Raw genomic sequence first — 20,637 nt, forward strand, 5'->3', positions numbered from 1 at the left:
CATTCCAGATTGCATTATCTGGAAGTAGTCTCCACAGCCAGTAAGTTAAGTCTTCAGTTGACAGACAGACCTGAAAGGTCTTTTATTAACCAACACGTTTCAAATCAAGTATTCATATACATTTGTAAAATGTGTATTGTAAGATGTATAATTTCGTACAATATTATGTATACAGTATGAATGCAGTATTATCTATGAAAGCATTATAATTCTAGGAATCTTTTTTTCTGAATTCACACCTGGAATGGCTGATTTACCCGTCACAATTAAATAGCTTTTGCATAAGTGCTAGCTGATTTTCATGTGAAATAGTTGATACTAACTTTCATGTGAAGGACTGGTACATGCAGCCATTGCTACCTGAGATCAACTTTTCATTTTTTCTACTGCATGCCCTACCTGTCTGAAAGGCACTAAATAGTTGTGGCAGGGCAGTTGTCAATTTTTGACACTGGTGTTCGGTGTTTACACTGTTTTTGTTTTTCATATAGTTAATTCAGCTAGTATGTAGAGTAAGTAGTATGAATAAAGTTGAGTTGCCTTGTCCTGTCTTTGCTAAAGGAAAGGTAAGTTCACAAATGTAGGATAAAAGGAAGAAAATTGTCAGAGTGGAGTGCGACTTCTGTGCTATGGGCCCACATATCTCCTAACCCTTGGCATTTACATTCTTAGGTGGTTTGAGTTTTTGAGACACCATTTGAGTTTTCTCTCATGGAACATGTTACACATGGTCTGTCATGTATCCATAATGAACAATGCAGATTGATGTCTGAAGGGAAAAGCCCTCCTAATAACTGCAGGAGTTGAAACAAGCCACTTTTAGGGGTATTTTGTGCCTAGTTTTAGATCAACCAAAAAACAAGCAGGAAAAATGCTGTTTTTGAAACAGCATTTAGTATCTGTTAGATTGGGTTATATAGAGGAAAGCTAAATTTGGCTTCATAAAATGAAATATGTTTGCTGCTTAGTAGTGCTCTGTATTTATTCAGCATACTTCACATGGGGAAAAGTTATCCCATAAAACAAAACAGAAACAAAACAAAACAAAAAAATTGCCAAAACAATTAGAGTGAAAAAAATCTGGTAATTAACTATTATTTTTCACAAAACTAGTCTAATTACGAATCAGTCATGGTAAAATGAAAGGTCAATAACTACAGATGCATAATTTCTCCCTGATAGATTGCTGTTTGAAAATAGGTTTATGACAATTATGTGATTAATTTCCTTTTATTAAACAGCATTATGAGACTTCATGTTGCATTCATCAGTTTATTACTGTTACTTTTTCTCTTCAGTTGCAAATGAATCCTGGAAACATCAGGGAAGAACAAAAACTCAGGTAGATTGAAGATGTTTTCTTCAATTGTTGTTTGTACTGCAGGGAGGATCATGGATCTGAATCAAAATCAGACCCTCAGAATGCTGAAACTGGCAGAATCATCCCCAGCAAAATAAAATAATAAAATAAATGCTTTCACTCCAAGGAAATGAGATCCAGACAGAGTAAAATTCTAACATTCCTGAGATGAGGCACATGAGGAGCATAGCTACATAAGTTAGAAAATGGTGATCCGGAACAGCTCTGCCCACTTGCCACCTGTCTCTTCACGTCTTTTTATCTTGAAATTCTCCAGGCACAGAGGTTTGCTGTCCTGGACAAACAGTATTTTCCCACGTGAGCAGCTCAGGGTCTCTTTCATACATGATCCCAGTCAGATCTAGGAACCAAGCATTTTTTCCATGAATGCCTGTAGCATCAATACAGTAGATATTTTCAACTATATTCAGTGTTCACACACCCAGTAGGCTTAAGCTCAGTACAACATTCATTGGCCACCACCACCTTCTGGAAGTGCAATTGAGGAAGGTCATTTGCTGAATTCTGTCCTTCTGTCTCACATACTTGTGGTAGGAATGTTCTGGTTGGTAAAGCAGCATTCAGTGCTGTTTCCTCTTCTTGAAATTAATTCAGTTTTAAGCATTTTTATGTCTTACAGGTTTGTGTTCTACTACTAGGTGCACCTGGAACACCCTGCAGTCCAACTGCTGAAATTGAGCCAGTTGCAGATTCTGGCTGTCTACAGCCTCTAATGGATATGCAGAAGACTGACACATCTTTTTTTGTTGGATTGTTCACACGTTTTTGATGCTGGATTAATTGAGTGAATTTCTACTTAATTCTTAGTGATCATTTTGATTTCTTTGGTGATGTATTCCTAGAGGAATACAGCCTTAGCTACCTGTTACCATGTTTGTACTTCTATAAGAAAATTCTGTAATAATTGTTCAGTCTACCATTCATAAATGAAATTAGGCTGGTTATGTGGCTTGTATTTTAGTTTTGTGAAGTCAAGGACTTGACTTCATGGGCTCTCGGATGGGCACGTTTGTCCTCAGCAGGCAGGCTTTAGAGTTTTATCTTTCCCACACGGTTTAGAGACAAAGATTTTATCTTCTTCGTGTACTTCAGTGTTGCTGAGTAAGGTAAATAAAGATGCGTTCGGGTGTTGGCTTTTCCTGTCAGCTCTCCTGGAGGGGCTGCAGTTGGAAAGCAGATGGATAGTCTTAAATTAAAGATTCTTTGAATAGAGTTAAATGCTTTGTTACCCCATTTGGAAAGATTATAAGCTACCATGCTGGCTGGCTGTGATAGTCATTAGAGATCTTTTGGAGAAAATACAGTCAGCGAGAGACAAAAGTTCAGCAGTAGCGTTGGAAGGCTATTAGAGAGCTTTGAGCAGCATTATCTTTCTGTCAGAGTCTTTCACAGATCTCACATGACTGTAGGTAATTCTGAGCTTCTTGGGCTGAGCCAGCTGGAGGATGGACACAGCAGGACATGAGGGGCAGAGGTTCTACTGAAGTGATTTTTATAATAAATGTGGCCATGTAATCATTCGGTTAACTTGTTATTCAACCAGTGCAGTGCAGTCTTTGGCCTTAAATCCAGCTTAGCATGTTGATACGTTTCGGTTCCATAGTGCTACCAGCGAGATGACTCTTGTTTGACATATGCAGCCATTTGGAAAGTTATTTAATGTTCAGAAACTTATTTTTTTGTTCAGCTGGAATGTTAGAGTACGCAGCCATACGAGAAAAATAAAACAGGGATTTGGAGTTAGAAAAAGGACAGAATCTGGTTGTCTTCTGGTAAGATTTTTGGTTCTGGTTATCTGCAAAGCATACACCTCTTGTCAGTATAAATAGGGAGTGCCTGTATAAACATTCTTGTTTCGCCTGTTCCACATAATAGTTTCTTGTATCATATTTCTTTTGACCTCGCTATCTGAAACCAATTACAGGAGATCTATTTGGGCTGCATCTATTTTCATAAGAAGCCTAGGCAGCAGTGTTTTTCTCAGAGATGAATATCAACATCAAATATGCTTCTGAGTGCTTTGTTATTTATGTTTCAGAGAGATTTTGTAGCCTTCAGCTCTCAAGAATGTGTCACGCTGTGCTGTTTATACATTGACGATATTAATGGGCGTAGATGTCATTTTTCATTTTTGCGACTCAAATGCAACAGGCTGATAGGTTAAACATTCCTATTTTTAAAGGAAAGATATGAGTGACATCTGTTTCCTAAAAATACACTTATGTTGACTTTACAAAAAAACAACATGATCACTTTACTTCCTTTTAGTGGCAACTTTCACTTTATTAAAATGAGAAAACTTTTACAAATCATTCTAAGACATTCTTAAATCAGATATGACGGTTTGGAATACAGAATAAAAGCAAGTTGTGTCTCCTAGAATTATTTCCAACAAATTACAAAATCTACTGCAATTTATCAAGTTTAATAGAGTGAGTTATATGCAATTAATTTCATTTTAGTTCTGCTTACATTTCAGCTATGCCAAAGCTGTGCAGTAAATATTAAGAAGTAGTGTTCCCTATAAATATTTTACTAGAAGACACAGTGAGTTCTGGAAACCATATGCCCAAATTTCCTGCTTATACGGACGCTACTTAAAGCATTATAATGATTTTCATTTGCATTTTTTTTTTTTTTGTATTGTTTTACTAGTTTATATAACTCAATTTAGGAAAAGTACCTACCAAATGTAGGCTGTTAATTTGAGGTAGGACACAACATGATTTTGATCTGCCAGACTTATAAACATCTGTTAGTTTGTCTTCACTGAACTGCTTTTAGACCACAGCTTATTATCAAATTAGTGCATTGAAGAGATGATATGTGGGACTGGGGCTTGCTTTAAGTGTACTTGTTAAACTATTAATTTTGAAAGACGCTTTCAAGCTGTCAGTTTGTTTTGCAAAGATGCAGTGGCAGTGAATGAATTGGTAGAATTGAATGTTCTACAGTCTCATAGTCCTCACATATGAATAATGTCAGTAATAATTCTTTGAAATGAACGATGTGTTTCTGGGAGGTTGTTTACGAGGTAGCAGTATCTAAAGTTAAGTGGCACACTGGGAGGAAAAAGTACTATATGACAATGTCTATAAGAACAAAGGCTGACAGTGATTTCTCCTTATGAGTTTTAAATCATCTCTGATCTCTTGAAATTGTTTTCTGTTCTTTTTCTGTCTCCGGTGTTTACAGTAATCTAAACTGCCACAATAAGATCACTGAAGTATTCAGGTAGTCATCATTTGTAAGTCATTCTGTATTAAAAGATGAGCCTTTACTCCTTTAAAAATATCTCAACCAGCGTATATAAATCAAAATAATTTAAGTAGAAGAGGCTTTTGTGCAAACATATCCTGTTGTGCTGTCTTGCTTCTTCATAAAGTGGGACTCTTTGTAGTTAGTGGTAGGAATTCGTATTTTCTTACACTGATTCCATGGGAGTATGCAAGACACAATTGGAAATTATACTGGCTAGCTTAAATATAAGCCACATCATACTATAATCCTCTCATTTTCAAGTACTCTAAATGTACAGCTTTACCAGATGCTTGCTTGCTTCTTTTTTTTGTATTGGCGTGAGATGACTCTACTGCTGAGGGGGATGAGGACACTGAAACAACTTGCAGTGACAGTATGCATTGGCATTAAAGAATTGCACTTTCTTTCCCATATAAAGCCCATGTAATGAACTTTCTGCTACTGTCATAAATAAAAAAATAATTATTTTATGGGTGTTTTTTCCCCAATCACCTAATTCTGGATCTCTTCAGTTGTTCTTGTAGCAAAATTCTTCTGTTTGGGGAGGGTGGTTTCGCTGTACAGCCTCCTATTAATTTGGAAGCGCAATAGTTTTCTCTCATTCAATCAAATTTCCCTTTCAGACAGTTCTAAAGATTAGGAAGGATTATAAATTTGCTATAGATCTTCTGTTCATGCACTTATTCCATGTTTTCTGTTTAAATGTATGCAAGATCTTGGGACCAGTTCCTGGTGCCCCCAAAATCAACTGATATTTATCTCTGGTCTCAGACAGAGCAGGGCCGTCCTTCAGGGTCTGCTCAAGAGCTGTGAGTGCAAAAAAGATTACACTGTTCACACAGGAAACCAGGCATCCAGTGACTCCTTAGTAACAAAATATTTCAAGTGCACTTTGAAATATGTTAACTTTTATTTATTTTTGGAGGGGAAAAGCTAGTTATGTGTGTCTGGTTGCTTAGGTTCGGAGGAATGTATAGTCTTTGTAAAGCTGACCTGTAATTACTTGAGAATTTGATGAAACAATAAGGGGATTGTTGTGAGAATGTCTCCAAATGTTAAAAGTATGCTCTGCAAACTTTGTACCAGAGCCTTCTACAGGGAGACGAATCAATGTTGTTAGGAGATGGTGCTAGTGCATTCAGTTTGTTTACTTTGGTTTTCTGTGTCTGCCTGCCTCCTCAGAAAACTTGCTTGGAGCCAGACTGTAGCAGCCCTCTCTCTGTCTTTTCATAATTGATCAGGGGATGACTGCTTTCCCTGAGGGTTAAGACGTGGCAACTTTTTCTGTTTGCTCAGCATCTCAATGCAGTAGTTCAAACATTGTTCACACCAGCTGGCAGTGTAATGCCATATGCACATCTTGTCAAAGCAACTGTTGTCATGGATACTAGAAACTATCTTAAAAACCAGCTCATTTGAGTCTAATCAAAATTGTACCTTTCTTTATCAGTTGGGAATCTTTATTATTTTAGGGAATGTTGATCAAATCGCCTTTATTGAAGTGTTTTCTATGTACAGTGCGTTTTGAACAACGTAAAGAATAGGGTGATGCATCATAAAACTGCAGGTTCTATTTACTGGACTGATTTTTAAAGAAAAAGAGTAGGCAGTTTCACTGTAAATGCCCCTTTGTTTTTCATTTCTTAATAAATATCATTTTATAATACTTGGCATTTAAAAAATTTTACAAGGAAAAATAATGTTTAGCCTTCCTTGGCTAAATTGAGCGTTTGTTTACTTTTCACATGTTTAACTGTATTTTGCTGAGTTGGAATGAAAACACAAAATAAATGAAAACATTTTATATTTTGATTGGGATGCTGTCATCCCAGAGCCTGCTCTGATTGGCTGGGGAATAATTTCTTTGTTCTCCGATTTCCCTAAAAATGCAAATTAAAACCACTCATTTTTATTTGGCATTAAAACTGCACTTTATTTTGTCAAAGGAGAGGTTTCTCCTTGAATTGTAAGTACAAAAATTGTTTTTAATCTTCAATGAATATCCTTATTAATTCGCTTTCAAGATAATCTGATGTTGATTTGTCAAATTTAATTACAGCTTCCGGTAACACTTGAAGTCTACTTGCTTTTGCTTCAAAATTGTAATATGAAAATGCAAATTGAATGATAATTTACAAGGGAGTGGGCATTTTAGTTGAACACTCAAAGACAAGTTCCTTGTGGAAATGAGGCTATTGATGCAGTTTATGATTTTTCCTCTTCAAGCACTTTAAACAAATTAACTTTATTTCCTGCAGGATTTCATGTACATCCATAAATCCATAAATTCTAGTGAAGTCCTATATGCATACTTTCAGAGGACCTTTTTTATGCTTCAAGTAAAACAAATGCAAACTGGCTCCTGAAATCTAGCAAATACACATCAAAGATTGCATTTGTTTGATTGGACTTTTACCTAACATTAACAATGATTAACTCATCTCTTTCTAGGAAATGGTGGAACTTATTTACATTTTTTTTTTTTTTTTTTTTTAATATGAACTTTTAGGCACTCCAGGCAGCAAGACAGCTGCTTTTACAGCAACAGACAAGTGGACTGAAGTCTCCTAAAGGCACTGATAAACAGAGACCACTGCAGGTTAGTAAAGGATCATTGCCTTTGGGGCCTCACTTGGAAGGAAGAGTGCTGTGCTTGCTCACACGTGTGGTGTGTGTGTTGGTGCCTGTGCTCTGATGCCGAGTGCTGCGTATTTGTATAAAGGAGGTGGTAGCCCTTCACGCTGGTGACTTTTAATTCACAGGCAGAATTTATCAGAAGGTAGAAAGGCGTTTTGTGATTATAGATACTTGAAAGGTCTGTTACAATAAACATGCGGATTGAGTTGAATAGCTATGGCTCTAATGAATTATTGATAGGTATGTTGCAAGATTGGCACGATATGTTTATATGTATACATAGATTAAATTGTAAAAGTAGCTGTGTTAAGATTAGGAGTGAAATGGTACCCAGGAAGAAATAAGCAAGACAGGCTATCAATACTATATGCAAGTGACAAATGGTAAATTATTCAGGAAGTACCAACAGCATGAATTTATAGAAGAGTTGCTTCTGTGTTTTGAAAAAACATGGCATAGCTTTTCACACTTGGATGCTGTTGGGCTTCAGATATTTTGGGGGAGATTAAGCACTGAATAATTATTTTAAATTCATCATTGGTAAGAATACTGTACTGTTTGCAGATGGGAAGCATTTCATTTTTGAATTTTTTTTTGAGGTTTTAGGTCATTTGTTATGAATTCTGAGTTTGAAATTGCATTCTTCTGACAAAACTGGTTCACTCATGGCATATAGACTGTGTTTAGCGATTTTTAATTGCTGAATTGCAGTTTGTTGCAGACAAAGGGTGATCATAAGTGATAGTTTTGTTTTGTTTAGTAAATAAGTACCTACCTTTGGGAATCCCTCCTTTTTGACAGAATAACATTTTTTAAAAATCTGGTTTTTAGTTTTAGTGGAGCATAATGGAGGGAGAGCTCCAGACACTACAATTTGTCTAATCTTGCATCGGTGGAACAATGTAAAGTTTGTTAACTTGTACAATTTTTGTGTACAGTTTACATACTCCTCTTTTACTTGGTGAAATTTCACGAAGGAATGGTAGGCACGGCACACAGTTTCATATTTCACATCATCTCTCTTCAAATTTACTTTTAAAGCTCAAAACCAAAAGAAAACATCAGAAAGCAAATAAAGAAAATGGAAAAAAAACAACCAACAACCAAAATAACATAAAAACCCAAACATCTCAAGTTAGCATTCTGCCATGCTATACTTGTAGTCCAATCTGGAGGTGTAGAGTCCTGGGACCATCTCAGCTTCCCTCTACTCAGTTTTGACTTCACTTTGCTAATCTCTTCTGGGCTGCGAGCACACAAGAAAAATAGTCCTAAATCCAGCAGCTTATGAGTTGTGTATTTTTCTAAATTTTCAAAAGGGAAATTGGTGACCCTGAAGGGTCGAATCGTAAAGATAATTGATTTAATGAATATGGCGAAAGTAGTTCCCCCAGCTCCTTATTCTGAAAGGCAAGGTCTGTACAGGGAGTGTTCAAGGTCCTTCTAGCCTGAGGTATCTAAATAGGCCTACACCAGATCCTAAGAGAATTATATGGAACAAGCAAAAGTGTCAGTTTTCCCAGTATATTTTTGTCAGCGATGCTAGCTTACTCTAATTCTCCAACTTGTAAACTGCAGCATTTCAATAGCTCCCTACATCTCTGTTTATATCTTCCACCCATTGGTGAATCTTTTCAAGGCTGAAGGGTTGTGGGGATGCACTACTTGTGGTAGGCATTGATGAAAGGAAAGAAAACCATCTCTGGAGACAAAGGCAGTCACACAGTCAACCTAAAGGGATGATGAGATGGGGAAAGGAAGTCTTGTGCTTTCCTACTCCCATGGGACTAACCTTGGCCTAATGCCTTATAAATGTCATGGGCTGGTGTATTGTAGAGATGGCTTGTATTTTGTCTTTGCCAAGAAGGTTCAGTGCCTCATGGGCCATACTTACGAGGCAGGAAGAAGCAAATAAAGCAAATAATTTTCTTTTCAAAATTGTTACGTGCTCCCTAAAGCCAAGATTATTGCTCTTGTTTTCCAACTTTTCCTTTGATGATCAATATGTGTTCAGTGCCTCTCATTAGCCTTGGACACTTCATTTGGTTCGTTTTTATATGAGAGGAAAATGGAATATGCTTCCAGACTTTGGTTTATGTATCAAATAACATGTAAATTCAGGTATGAGCGCACTCCGTTTTAATTTTCTTCTTTAGTGGAAAGGATGTATAAAGATTTTGAAAATGAGTCCTTGGAGCTTTTCTGTTTCTGTCTTTTACTGTTACTACAGAGCTTTTCATTGTTCATTATGGAGTGGAAATTCACATTTTGAGCATCGTGATGCCTGTTTAACCAAATACTGTAATATGGGTCATAAACTTGTACATTACTATTATTTTATTATGCCAGATTTAATGGTAACTTTGGCCAAAATCTCCTAGCAGTAGGAATTGCAAAATATGTATAAGCAATTTGGGGTTTATAAGATAAAAAAAGATGAAAAATGCTTGTGTTTGTGCTTAAGGAAACAGACTTCTCTCAGTATTTGAAAATATTTTAATATTAGTGCATGTCTAATTTCCGATAATTTCAGACCATTTTACTAATGTAGCAACTGGAGATATGGTAGAACTGTATTATAAATCTATTAAAAACCTTATAAAAATTTTAAAACTGCCTCACACATCTGCAAGCAAATGTGGGTATTAGGTAATCCTTGCCATTGCACTTCTCATGTGCTCCATATTTTGATGTAAACTGCACTATTGTTCCATGTGCCAAAAAGGAAAAATGGTATTAATTTTAGTAGCCATCTTGTATTTGAAGGATATTTGGGGGAAGGTACCATATGCTGCATTTATACATGTTCTCCCTGTTATTCTGTAATGTATCAAGTATTTTAGTGACCTACAGCAGCTACTAGCTAATCAGCAAGTTGAAAACTTATTGAAGAAACCTTCAAATTTGTGTCCACAACTTTGCAAAAACAGGGTGTTCGGTAAGTGGCCAAGTTCTACTGTTTTTTTACCAAGGGGATGATTTTAGAGAACCTGTGGGATTTTTCTTCAACACTGTGAATGTTTTTTATATGCTTCTCATGAAAAATCTTTTTAAACTGATTTAACTGATTTAAACCGATACGCTTGCCATATGATAGATTTTAAAGAGAAGTGTTCTGGTTAGCAAATCTATTTGTATTAGTTTTTAATGCAAAAAAATTCGTTATCTAGTAGTTTTCCCATATTTTTCCAAGGGGTAGTGGTTTACATTTAGATAGTTATACAGAGATGTATACTAGAGAGTTAACAGTATACTATCAAAGATTATCATTTTGTGCAGACGTTTATCTTGATCTACTATTACTTTCTGATTTACATTTTTCTGGGTTTCAGACTGCAGATGGCATAATCATTAGCATGTCTTAGACAAAACAGAGGAGAAAAACATCCCATCTGACAAGCTTGAGTACCAATTGTAGTAGCGATTTTACTTTCATGTATAGATACCCAAATAAGTGTGTTTGAAGGATGTTTATATATGCCAGTCATGACACTGATGCATCAAGTGGATCCAGTCAGTACATGCATTGGTTGATGACATATTTGAGAATAGCTAAGGCAGGTTTGGGATGGGAGCTGAAGATGATGTTAACCTGAATGTAATAAGATGATAGCATTTACTTGGAAAACTTACTGCCGTAAGTAAGGTTAAGGTTTCCATAGTGCAGATTTTTGTTTTACCGTATTTTCTGGAAAAGGTGTGATTGAGGTGTGGTGAAGAGAGCTGACCACTTTCATGGATTTCAATCCATATTACTGCATTTCTGCAGTAAGTAATAGGGGGAAAACATCAGTTTGGTTCTTACAACCTGTAGATCGTTCTCCTGTGGCAGGAAGTAACAGTCCTTATGGCTACTGAAGAATCTCATGTCACCTAGCCTGGGCTGTGACTCTGGCAGCTTTGTCGTTCTCCTTACACTGACAGTCGTGAGAAAGACTTGAGCAAAGCACAAGCATAATTTAGAGGTAAATGCTATGAGTTTGTTACCACAGGTGGGTGTTCATGTACAGCACTACAATTTCCCTTCCACGTAGGCAAATCCTTGTTGTTAGACTCATCTGCTCACAATACTGATACTGTTCTAGGTTACACAGCATAGGGATTTGGACAATTAGTTGTAATGTTATTTGTTTTTGCCAAAGAGCTATGAAAAGCTTAGCTATTTCTATTACCTGTACTGCCTCCATTGAAGTAGTTTATTTTCATAAAGTCAGAACTTTATCTTGGTTAGAATAAATAGGTAACTGTCTCCAATCCCTTAAGTTAGTATATCAACAATGAACTAGATAGTTATTTTTTCCTTCATATTAGTAGATCTTTTGTTTCAACATTAGTACTAATGCATTCTGTATTAGGATGGCATGTCAGGAAATCATGACTCCTGGAATCAAATGGTTAAGCTCAGTGTGTACCAAGCCTGTTGTATAAATATCATGCTGTATGGCATGTTGAGTTGTTAACGTAAGCTTTGTTTATTTAGCATGAGCACTTCACTGAAGTGCAATCATTTGATAAAATTTGGGCAAGTAAGTATACATTTCAGTTTAATTACCTAATCTTTTTTGCATTTAGCTATCAGAAGCGCTTTAAAATATATATATATAGGCAAAGCATATTATATAGGCATAAGCATAGATTTCGAATGATCTTGTGCTCTGATTTGACAAAGTCCATTGATCGTAGAAAATAATGTTATGGATAAAAAAATAGGGAAAATAATTACATTGAAAAACCCTTAATATTTAGAATATTATATGGTGTCTGAGATTTGAATAGATTTTAGATAGCAGTGGGAAAGATTAGTGAAAGATATTAGTGGTGAACATGAACTATATTTATATAGTATAAACTATGGAGAGTGAAAGACAAAGGAGTGGATCAGCTATTATGCGCACACTCTTTTCTCCTCTTCTTGGAGAATTTAGCATGAAGATATTCATAGTCTGTTTCAGGGAATGTATCTGCCTAATTTCCTTGCTTCTGTGCTACTCTTTTAGTTTGGTCATCTCCCTTTGGATCTGTAGTCGAGTCTGAATTAATTTAAAATTCATTGCACGTAATAAATTAGCAAACATATCATTAATATTGTAACTTTTAGTTACTTTTTTTAAACACATGTAAGGAGCTGTTGAGAGATAAGAAATTGGGAATGTGAGTAAAAATAAGCAAAAAGCAGTGCTTTTAAATGTTGTCCTCTGATTTAACATGCACTGACTGCAACTGAACTGTGCAAGTAGAAAGTCGGTAAAAAAAAGTTTCAGTTTAAAAAGGGCAAAAACAGTTACGGGTTTAACTTAGATTGAGTTTTCTTTTTTATGTTCAACACAAATAGAAACAAATCCAGCTGGTCTCAAACTGTCTTTCCAAAAACTGTATGCTACATATTTCTGTTTATCTAATGCTTGCTACTAAGCATAGGAAGTAGGAGGATTTTGTACATGCTAGAAAGCACTGATTTAGAAAAATGCAAATTCCTAATATAGAGTGTAAGAGGAGTGTAGTGATAAACAGTCTTTTTCCCTCTTGAGTATAATTCTGGAGGAAATATGTGGCCTACATATAAGCAAACATTGAGGCTTGGGGTAAATTAAATTTGGAGGATAGCTGCTAGAAAGGCATAAGTCCAATTTTTCCTTGTAAGTCTGTTTGGAGGAATACACAGTTATCCTCTAAGGTGCAGAAATTTGCATAAGTGATACCCACTCAAAAGACAAGGATAACCCCAAGAGATGGAGAGAGAAGGCAAGAAATTATTTTTAGGTGAGGTGAGGCGTAGAGGGAAGGGAAATAGCTGTGTTCAAACTTCTGGTGATGTAGGAGACAAGAGGTCCATTTAAGGCAGAGGAATGTATACAGTAGTAAAAAAAATGCTGGTCAAAACTCTGATTTACAATGGAAGTGTCCATGATAACATTTTGTTGGGAAGTCCAAATTTATATAGATACAAATCCGCTCTACAAAACCTACATAGTGTGGAGATCAGCTCTTCATCACAAAACCAAGTGCTGCAGTATAAAAATTTGGGGAGACATAGGAAAGAAGCATTATGCAAATTGTGTTTACTGAATATGCGGAATACTAATTAGGATTACAATATTATCAGAGATTTCAGGAGGCATGTTAATATTAGACATATGTCTGTGCAGCAGGCTGATGTGTCATTCCATTACTGTCACCTTCATCTTCTGTCACCTACTGTCACCGTCACTATCACACCTTTCCACCTTCATGTCATGCTGATTCTGGTTCTGTAAGAATTTTTGAGGGACTGGGAGGAGAGGGGAGATGAAGCCCAAATGCGCATATTCCATTTATTCAGAAAGGCAAAATTCTGGGGAGAACTTTTTGCTTCAGCTTTTATGTAGCAAACCGGCAGACGCATCTTTTCCTCATTCTGCAGGAGTGCAGTCTGTATCCTGTCTCATATCAGTTAATATTACTACCTGTGGGAAGGATGGGCTAGTTTTTCTATGCTGAATGATGGCAGTCCGTGCCATACGGAGAAGTGCCTTTGCCTTGCAAGAGCATCTGGGGAGCCCTGTCCCCTGCCAGTCAAGTGCCTGCACCATTGCTTCTCTGCTGTGCACATTGTGGTAGGAGATGGAGGACTCTTTAAGGTAATTCTGGCTCATGCAGTGGTCCTGATTGGCCTGATTCTTACCAGCTGGCTCATTGCCCGGACCAGCGGGTGGAGAGCTCTGGGGGGTGCATGAATGCTTCCCTCATAGTGAGTGGCTCTGTTAAAGGGCCTGCTCCCAGGCAGGTCCCTAATTATACCACTTTAGAATCACACCACTCCAGCAAGATGCTCTTTATACTCTTGAGATTAAAAAAAAATACTCTAGTGTCCCAGTGCAGGAAAAAGAACTGAACAAAATATTTTATGAATATTCTGGCCACATGTAGATATTTTGAAACTTTCAAGGTAGATTACCGTTAAGCCTCTGTTTTTTTCACAGGTGGCTTTTTTCATTTCAGCTGGCAATTAGAAAAGCAAAGAAAATTTTCTAACAATCTAAAAATTCTGTGACTAAATGGTGAAGATAACAGCGAATGCACCTTTCCACATATGTGAACATCCAGTCTCGCTGTTTAGCCATCCCAACCTCCACTGTGCAGATAACTTTTATTTATAAATTGTTCTCTTGAAATTTTCTAGTCATCTAGACAGTATTTTCTAGTAATTAAATAGTATGTAGAAAGATTTTTTTTAGTTTGTGCATTCAAGGGGACTTTATTGGAGACACGAGGAGCAGGCTAATGAGGAATCTAAATGAAAGCCAAGATTAGTGCTGGTGTTAGTTTTGGTTTATCTTCATTTTGAATAGAATTAAATTAAAATTATCTGAATGAACATGCATAAACATTATACCGTAATACACAGGAAGAGCATGTGAGTGAAGCTGATGCAGCAGTCATATGGTGGACTGGGAAAACACATCAGCACATCTTGTACAAGCTGTTGGGGAAGGGGGCTGCCTGACAATTGCCTCTTTGATGTTCTAGACCTTTTTATGCCTTCTTATGCTTCTAATATAATTTTCTTGAGACAGACAGATGAGGATGTTATGAAATAGAATTAATGGTGAAAAATTTACTAAAGACTACTTTAGTGTTTTGCTACTTGATTATGTGAAGCTTTCAAATGCAATTGTAAGATAATAATGTGTACAAAGGAAACCGTATGCTGTGCCAACAGTATCAATACACTTCAAGGATCTTACTACAAACCTAAAGTGCGGATGAAGAATGAGATTTCTCCCCTATGTGTTCACAATAAATCCGTTTGTTTAGGAAATAATGCCTTCAGTATGATAGAAAAGGCAGCCTTATAACTTTAAGGAAAATCAATAGAGTAACACAACATGCCAGAAAAAAATATCAAAATGAACTCTGTACTTACAAAAGCAGTCATTTCCAAATTGAGGCAGCTGTAATCTAGCTTGCAGATTTGGTCTATAGGTTTCATGCTTAAAAGAGTGATATTTCTCAAAGTACAATATGGTATGAAGTCATCCACAAAACAGTGTGCTTTTCTGCTTCAAAATCTGTTCAGGATCCCATGGCAAACTTGTTTGAGGGCATGCCTGTGAAATGGAAGTAATACTGCAAATTCAGATGTGAATGGTGATTGATTCTTGTCTGTGTGTGTATATGCACATATATATATAGACTGCTCCAAAGGCTCAGCTCAGAGGGCAGCTCTGAAAGTAATTCCTCCTTTTTTATAATGATGGTCCATCACGTCAGAGGTGGATGTTGGTGGTATGGCAGTAGAGGTTGAACCTTCCCATCAGTATTCCATTACATGTTGTTGCTGTCAGACAGATGGCAGCAGAGGGGCATTCTCAAAAAAAGGCATCTGACATGGAAGGCACATATGAAGCAAGGGTGTGTCATTGAATTCCTCTGAGTGAGAAAAATTGCACACACTGATATTCATCAGTGCTTGATGAACACTTCTGGTGGCCAGCCAGTGGATGTGAGAGCACTGTGAGATGGCGGATGTTATTGTGCTCTTTGTATCTATTGTAGTTTTTAAGGAGATAAATAGGAGGCATTACTTTCAGAACAGCCTACCTATTCAAAAGTTTCAATTAGGAAGAGTTGAAGCAATATTCTGAGTGAGAAAAGAATAACTTAACTACAAGTCTGACATAACAATTGGAACCACAGAAATGAAATTAGGGAGGGAGTGATCACAAGAGACTTTCTACAATATAAAGTAATAAATTCGAATCACGAACAGAATTTAAAAAGTAATTCTAATGAATTTTAGAAAGTACAGCGAAATACAAGGCCGTATGTCTAGCACCTAGGTCACATTTCTGCCTTAAACTTGTGATCATCCTTTACAGTGCAAAAGAAAGAGAAAAGCTTGGTTTATTAGTTTCTATGTAACTGTGAACTACCAGTGATATGACATAGATGAGAATGCACAATCTTAAATGAATTTTAAAAGGTGTTTCCAATCAAAACAGGGAAGTGTTAAGGCTGTTTCTGAGTGATATCTGTGAGACCTCATCTGAAATAGTGGAAAATATTAGGACATGGTTTAGTGGGCATGTGTTGATGGACTAAGTGATCTTAGCGGTCTTTTCCAGCCTTAATGATTCTATAAAAATAATCAAGCCACTAAATTTCTGGTTCTTAATTTAGAAATACTATCCATATGGGATCTATTGAAAGATTCAAGGTTCACATACTGATACTCTGCATTTCCATGGGATAACAGCCTCTCATCATTTTGAGTATGATGGCTAGCATAGCACACTTACTCTATCCCTCCAGTTAATGCATAAATTCTGTGTAAATGATTATGACATTTAAACCCAGAAAGGTTTTATTCAGTCTAGATGCATAGGCTGGAAGGTTGTGATTTTTTTATGCCATTTGGGCCAAGAGGCAACCTTTGGAAAGGAAGAAGCATCTTTTATATTTCTTAAGCAGAATTAAGTGTGAGAAAGTAAATAAATAAACTGTGGCAAAGAAAGCTTTTCATTGTTCAGAGAAAATAGTTTTTGGGACACTGCTCTGTTGGAAGAGGTGAAGCTTGAGGAGCTTAGAAAAGGAACTAATATGAGAAGAAGTGCACCGATATAAAAACCTGAAAACTCAGCCTCTTGTACTCCTGTGGATTTTTTTATGTCATTCTTTTTTGTTTTGTTTCTGTTTTTAAAGTAGGGAGTCATTGAAAACAGTAGCAAAATTCTGGGGAACAGATTTTTTTTAAGCAAACTACACCAAATAAATTGAAAAAGATTTTAAATCTCCTTAAAATTAAAGCATATACATGAAATGCCTTAAACGATATGATGGTTTGATTATTTTTTTCAAAAGCAAACTTTATTTCTTGTGTATTTATGACTTGTTTCATGAACAGAAAACTCTGATGAGTAGATTGTAAATGTCATTTGTTAAAATATAGATTACATACCCAATATTTTATCTGTTTTAATTCACTTTCAGTGCATGACTGTGTGGGATACTTACAATCTCACTAGCTGGATTACAATGAAAAATAATGATTTATGTAACAAAAAGTAATTGTTTATGTAGACTTTATCTAAGTAGTGATATCTTTCATATTGTTTTGGATGGTCTGTATTTTTTCAAGTTATTAGATACAAAAATGTATTGACTTCATCATAATTATTGGTAAACATAGAAGAAATACCTTCAAATTAGTAAATATGGACAGTTTTTAATTAGAAGACATTTATTGTACAATTAATTTACTTTTCTCTGCAATAAATATGCTGATGAAAGAGGCAAAATTAAAAATACTTCTTTTTCTTCCCAATATACCCACTTTTATAATGTTTAAGAGTACAGTGTTGAGGTGATTGTCTCACGGTACTTGAAAATGCAGTGGATTAGTCTAACAGCCCACTGATGAGATCATTATTATTGCAGCCATTTTAGGGCCTGGCATATGACATGACCCAACAAGTCTCAGAGCCAAGATTAAGAGAGAGGTCTCTTTTCCATGTTGGGAAAGTCGCACTAATTTAGCATCTTGCAAAGTGGTTTAGTCTAGGAAAATGTTTGTTTTGGGTGGGAAATACTTTTATAGAGTTGTCTGAGTGATTATTTAATCATTGTAATTAGACTAGTTTGCTATAGCTTGTATTGTAATCCTCCAGTGATACTTCTAGAAACAAATAATTATGATTTCATCTGTGATTCTTTAGAATACTTTCATTTAATGAACATCAGTGATATTAAGTCAGACTTAATTCTTGTGATAAATAATATCCTTAAATGCATTCAGAGATAACACCATATCAATAGTTGTTAAGAATAATATTCATATGTATGTATGTATGTATGTATAGATAGATTATAGATAGATAGATTGGGTTTCAGTAACGTAGTTCATGATAAATTAAATGGCAAAAGTTGCCAATTGTTTTTAATGTTTGGATTACCAATATACAGTACTTAGCAGATTTTGTTATTCTGCATATCTGATGTATTTTTTTTCCTATATGTGTAGCAGGTGGGAAATTACTGGTAGTATTTCTGAAATTATTGAGGAGTAATAGCGTTACTGATAAAATAAATTCTAGTGTTACAAAATCCCACAGAAAGAGATTACACCATTATTACATGTGGAATTGATCAGCTCTTACACAAAAACTCAGAACCACAGAGTGGCTGTGGTTGGCAGGGGCCCATGGGTCCATCTGACCCAACCCCTGCTGTGCAGGGACAACCAGAGCAGGGTGCCCAGGCCCACGTCCAAGCAGCTTCTGAAGGTCTGTCTCCAAGGAGGAGTCTCAAAATCTGGGCAGTCTTTACCAGAGCCCCATCACCTGCACAGCACAGAAGCGCTTCTGATGTTCAGAGGAAACCTTCTGCATTCCAGTTTGTGCCTGTCGCTTTCTGGCCTGGCAGTGGGTGCTATTGACCTGAGCCTGGCTCATTCCTCTTTGCACTCATTCAGATATTTGTACATATTGATAGGATCCTCCTGAGCTTCCTCTTCTTGAGGCTGAACAGTCCCAGCTCCCTCAGCCAGTCCTCAAAGGAAAGGTACCGGTCCATTCATCATTTTGGTGACTCTCTGTTGGACTTTCTCTCTAGTGTATCCAAATATCTCTTACACTGGAGGCTGCAAAACTGGACACAGAACTTCATGCACTCTAAATGATTTTAGTGCTATCTGTATTGGTGAGTTAAGATCTGATGTATCAGAGAAGTTGATGCATACCATTTACACAGAAGATGTTTCTAGTTTACTCAGAATCCTTGGGAAGAATTTCAGGGAAGAATCCTTGCTATTCAGATCACTTCTTTTCCCAGTGAAACTGTCAACAAGAATTCTAAAAAGATTTTGAAAATGTTCACTTTACCTGACAAATGTTTCCTGTTTTTCTTGTTTTCTTTTTTTCCATATTTGTAAACATAGTTAGCTTTAAGCCTTTAGAATGCTTCTGCTACTGCAGTGCAGCAAGTAGGTCTTCCCATTTTATTTATGGGAGTTCTAAGTGTTGTAGTGTTGTGATTTTAATTTCATTACTACTGATTGTTTATTGAATTTTAAATTCCATAAAAATGTATCTTAGATATAATCATAGACCCTGTGCTTTCTGTCCTAGAGAAAAAAAAAAAAAAATGAGGAACTGTCAGTTTTGACAAGCACTGGTCTAGACAGTAGGCTTGACTAGCAGTCCACAGCTAAACACCTCTATTTTTATATTTTTAAACTTAAAATGCATGAGATTATGTGAATATCATCCTTAGTATTGATGTCATTGTTAGTATGAAACTTCTGTTATTCATTTTTTTAATATTTTATTATTTTTGCTATTGTAATTAGACTTTTTTCTACGATGTTTTTGGAAGTTTTTTTTTTTTTTTTTAACTACTTCAGTGACTCTTTGTGTTGGGCATTTGAGTCTTACTGTATTAATAACTGTACACAATTTTATTATGACTCACATTTCCAGAGGTTGTACAGTGTATTCTGGCAATAATAGCAGAGTACAAGAAGAAAAAAAGAATTGCAGGGCCATACAGAGACATGCATCAATGACAGATCCATTGAAGTGGGACTGAACTGCAGGCAGCAAGTTTATACTCATACATCTTTGAGTTTATTTCATGCCTAACTGTGCAAGCACAAGCATAGGTGTACATTATTTACACTTTCTGGAGTATAACAAAATCCAGTGGCTCACGCTTTGAATAGTACTGGGCAAAGGAGAATAAGATATGATCTGTACAGATCCCAAGATATCTCTACTCTTTTATCATCCCTCCAGTTTTTCTGATCCATCCTTCTTGTTGACTTTTAGCTATAGCTACAAGGGATGATTGTTCGTAGGACATAATTGCACCCTTGCAGTTTGAAGAGTAAAAGACATGAACTTGAGCTAAACGGATGATGTAACAACATGTAGCTGTACATTGACTAAAAATGCAAGTAAAAATTAATGGAAGAAAAAATCACTTAAATACTGCTAAATACAAAATGCAAATTCCTTATTTTCATAGTCTTAAAACCTGAGCCTGTTCCAGTGCTCTTCACCCTTAACATGAAGCAGTTTCTTTGAAAATTGGTGTGGGACTTCCAGTGCTCCAGTTAAAGGCTGTTTCCCCTCGTCCTGTCCTCACAGACTGCTGAAAAGAGGTTGGCCAAGTCCCTTTGACTCCCACACTTACATTAATAAGGTCTCCTCTCAGCCTTTTCTCAAGGCTGAACGCACTCAGGTCTATCAACCTTTCTTTTAAGAGAGATGCTCCAGGCCCTTTAGCATCTTCATTTTGCTAGCCATAATTACTCTACATTGTGGCGGAAAGATTGTATTAATCTGATTAAGCTTAAATTGGATTCTCAGGTGATCTTAAGT

General features: G+C 36.3%; 1 protein-coding gene across 13 annotated transcripts in view; it reads left to right on the forward strand.

Annotated features, from left to right (window-relative positions):
* FOXP2 (forkhead box P2) overlaps positions 1–20,637 on the forward strand; it is a 410,804-nt gene that overhangs the window by 278,777 nt on the left and 111,390 nt on the right. For 11 of the 13 annotated variants that reach the window (XM_052668438.1, XM_052668441.1, XM_052668442.1 and 8 more), the window contains one exon: positions 7,152–7,241. The exons of the other annotated variants lie outside the window; for them this stretch is intronic. In XM_052668438.1, the coding sequence (XP_052524398.1) occupies positions 7,152–7,241 (90 nt within the window). Of the gene's footprint in view, positions 1–7,151; positions 7,242–20,637 lie in introns of those variants that run through there. 13 annotated transcript variants of the gene reach the window in all.

This window comes from Tympanuchus pallidicinctus, unplaced genomic scaffold, assembly GCF_026119805.1.
Source record: "Tympanuchus pallidicinctus isolate F22 unplaced genomic scaffold, pur_lepc_1.0 scaffold8, whole genome shotgun sequence".
Classification (NCBI taxonomy): Eukaryota; Metazoa; Chordata; class Aves; order Galliformes; family Phasianidae; genus Tympanuchus; species Tympanuchus pallidicinctus.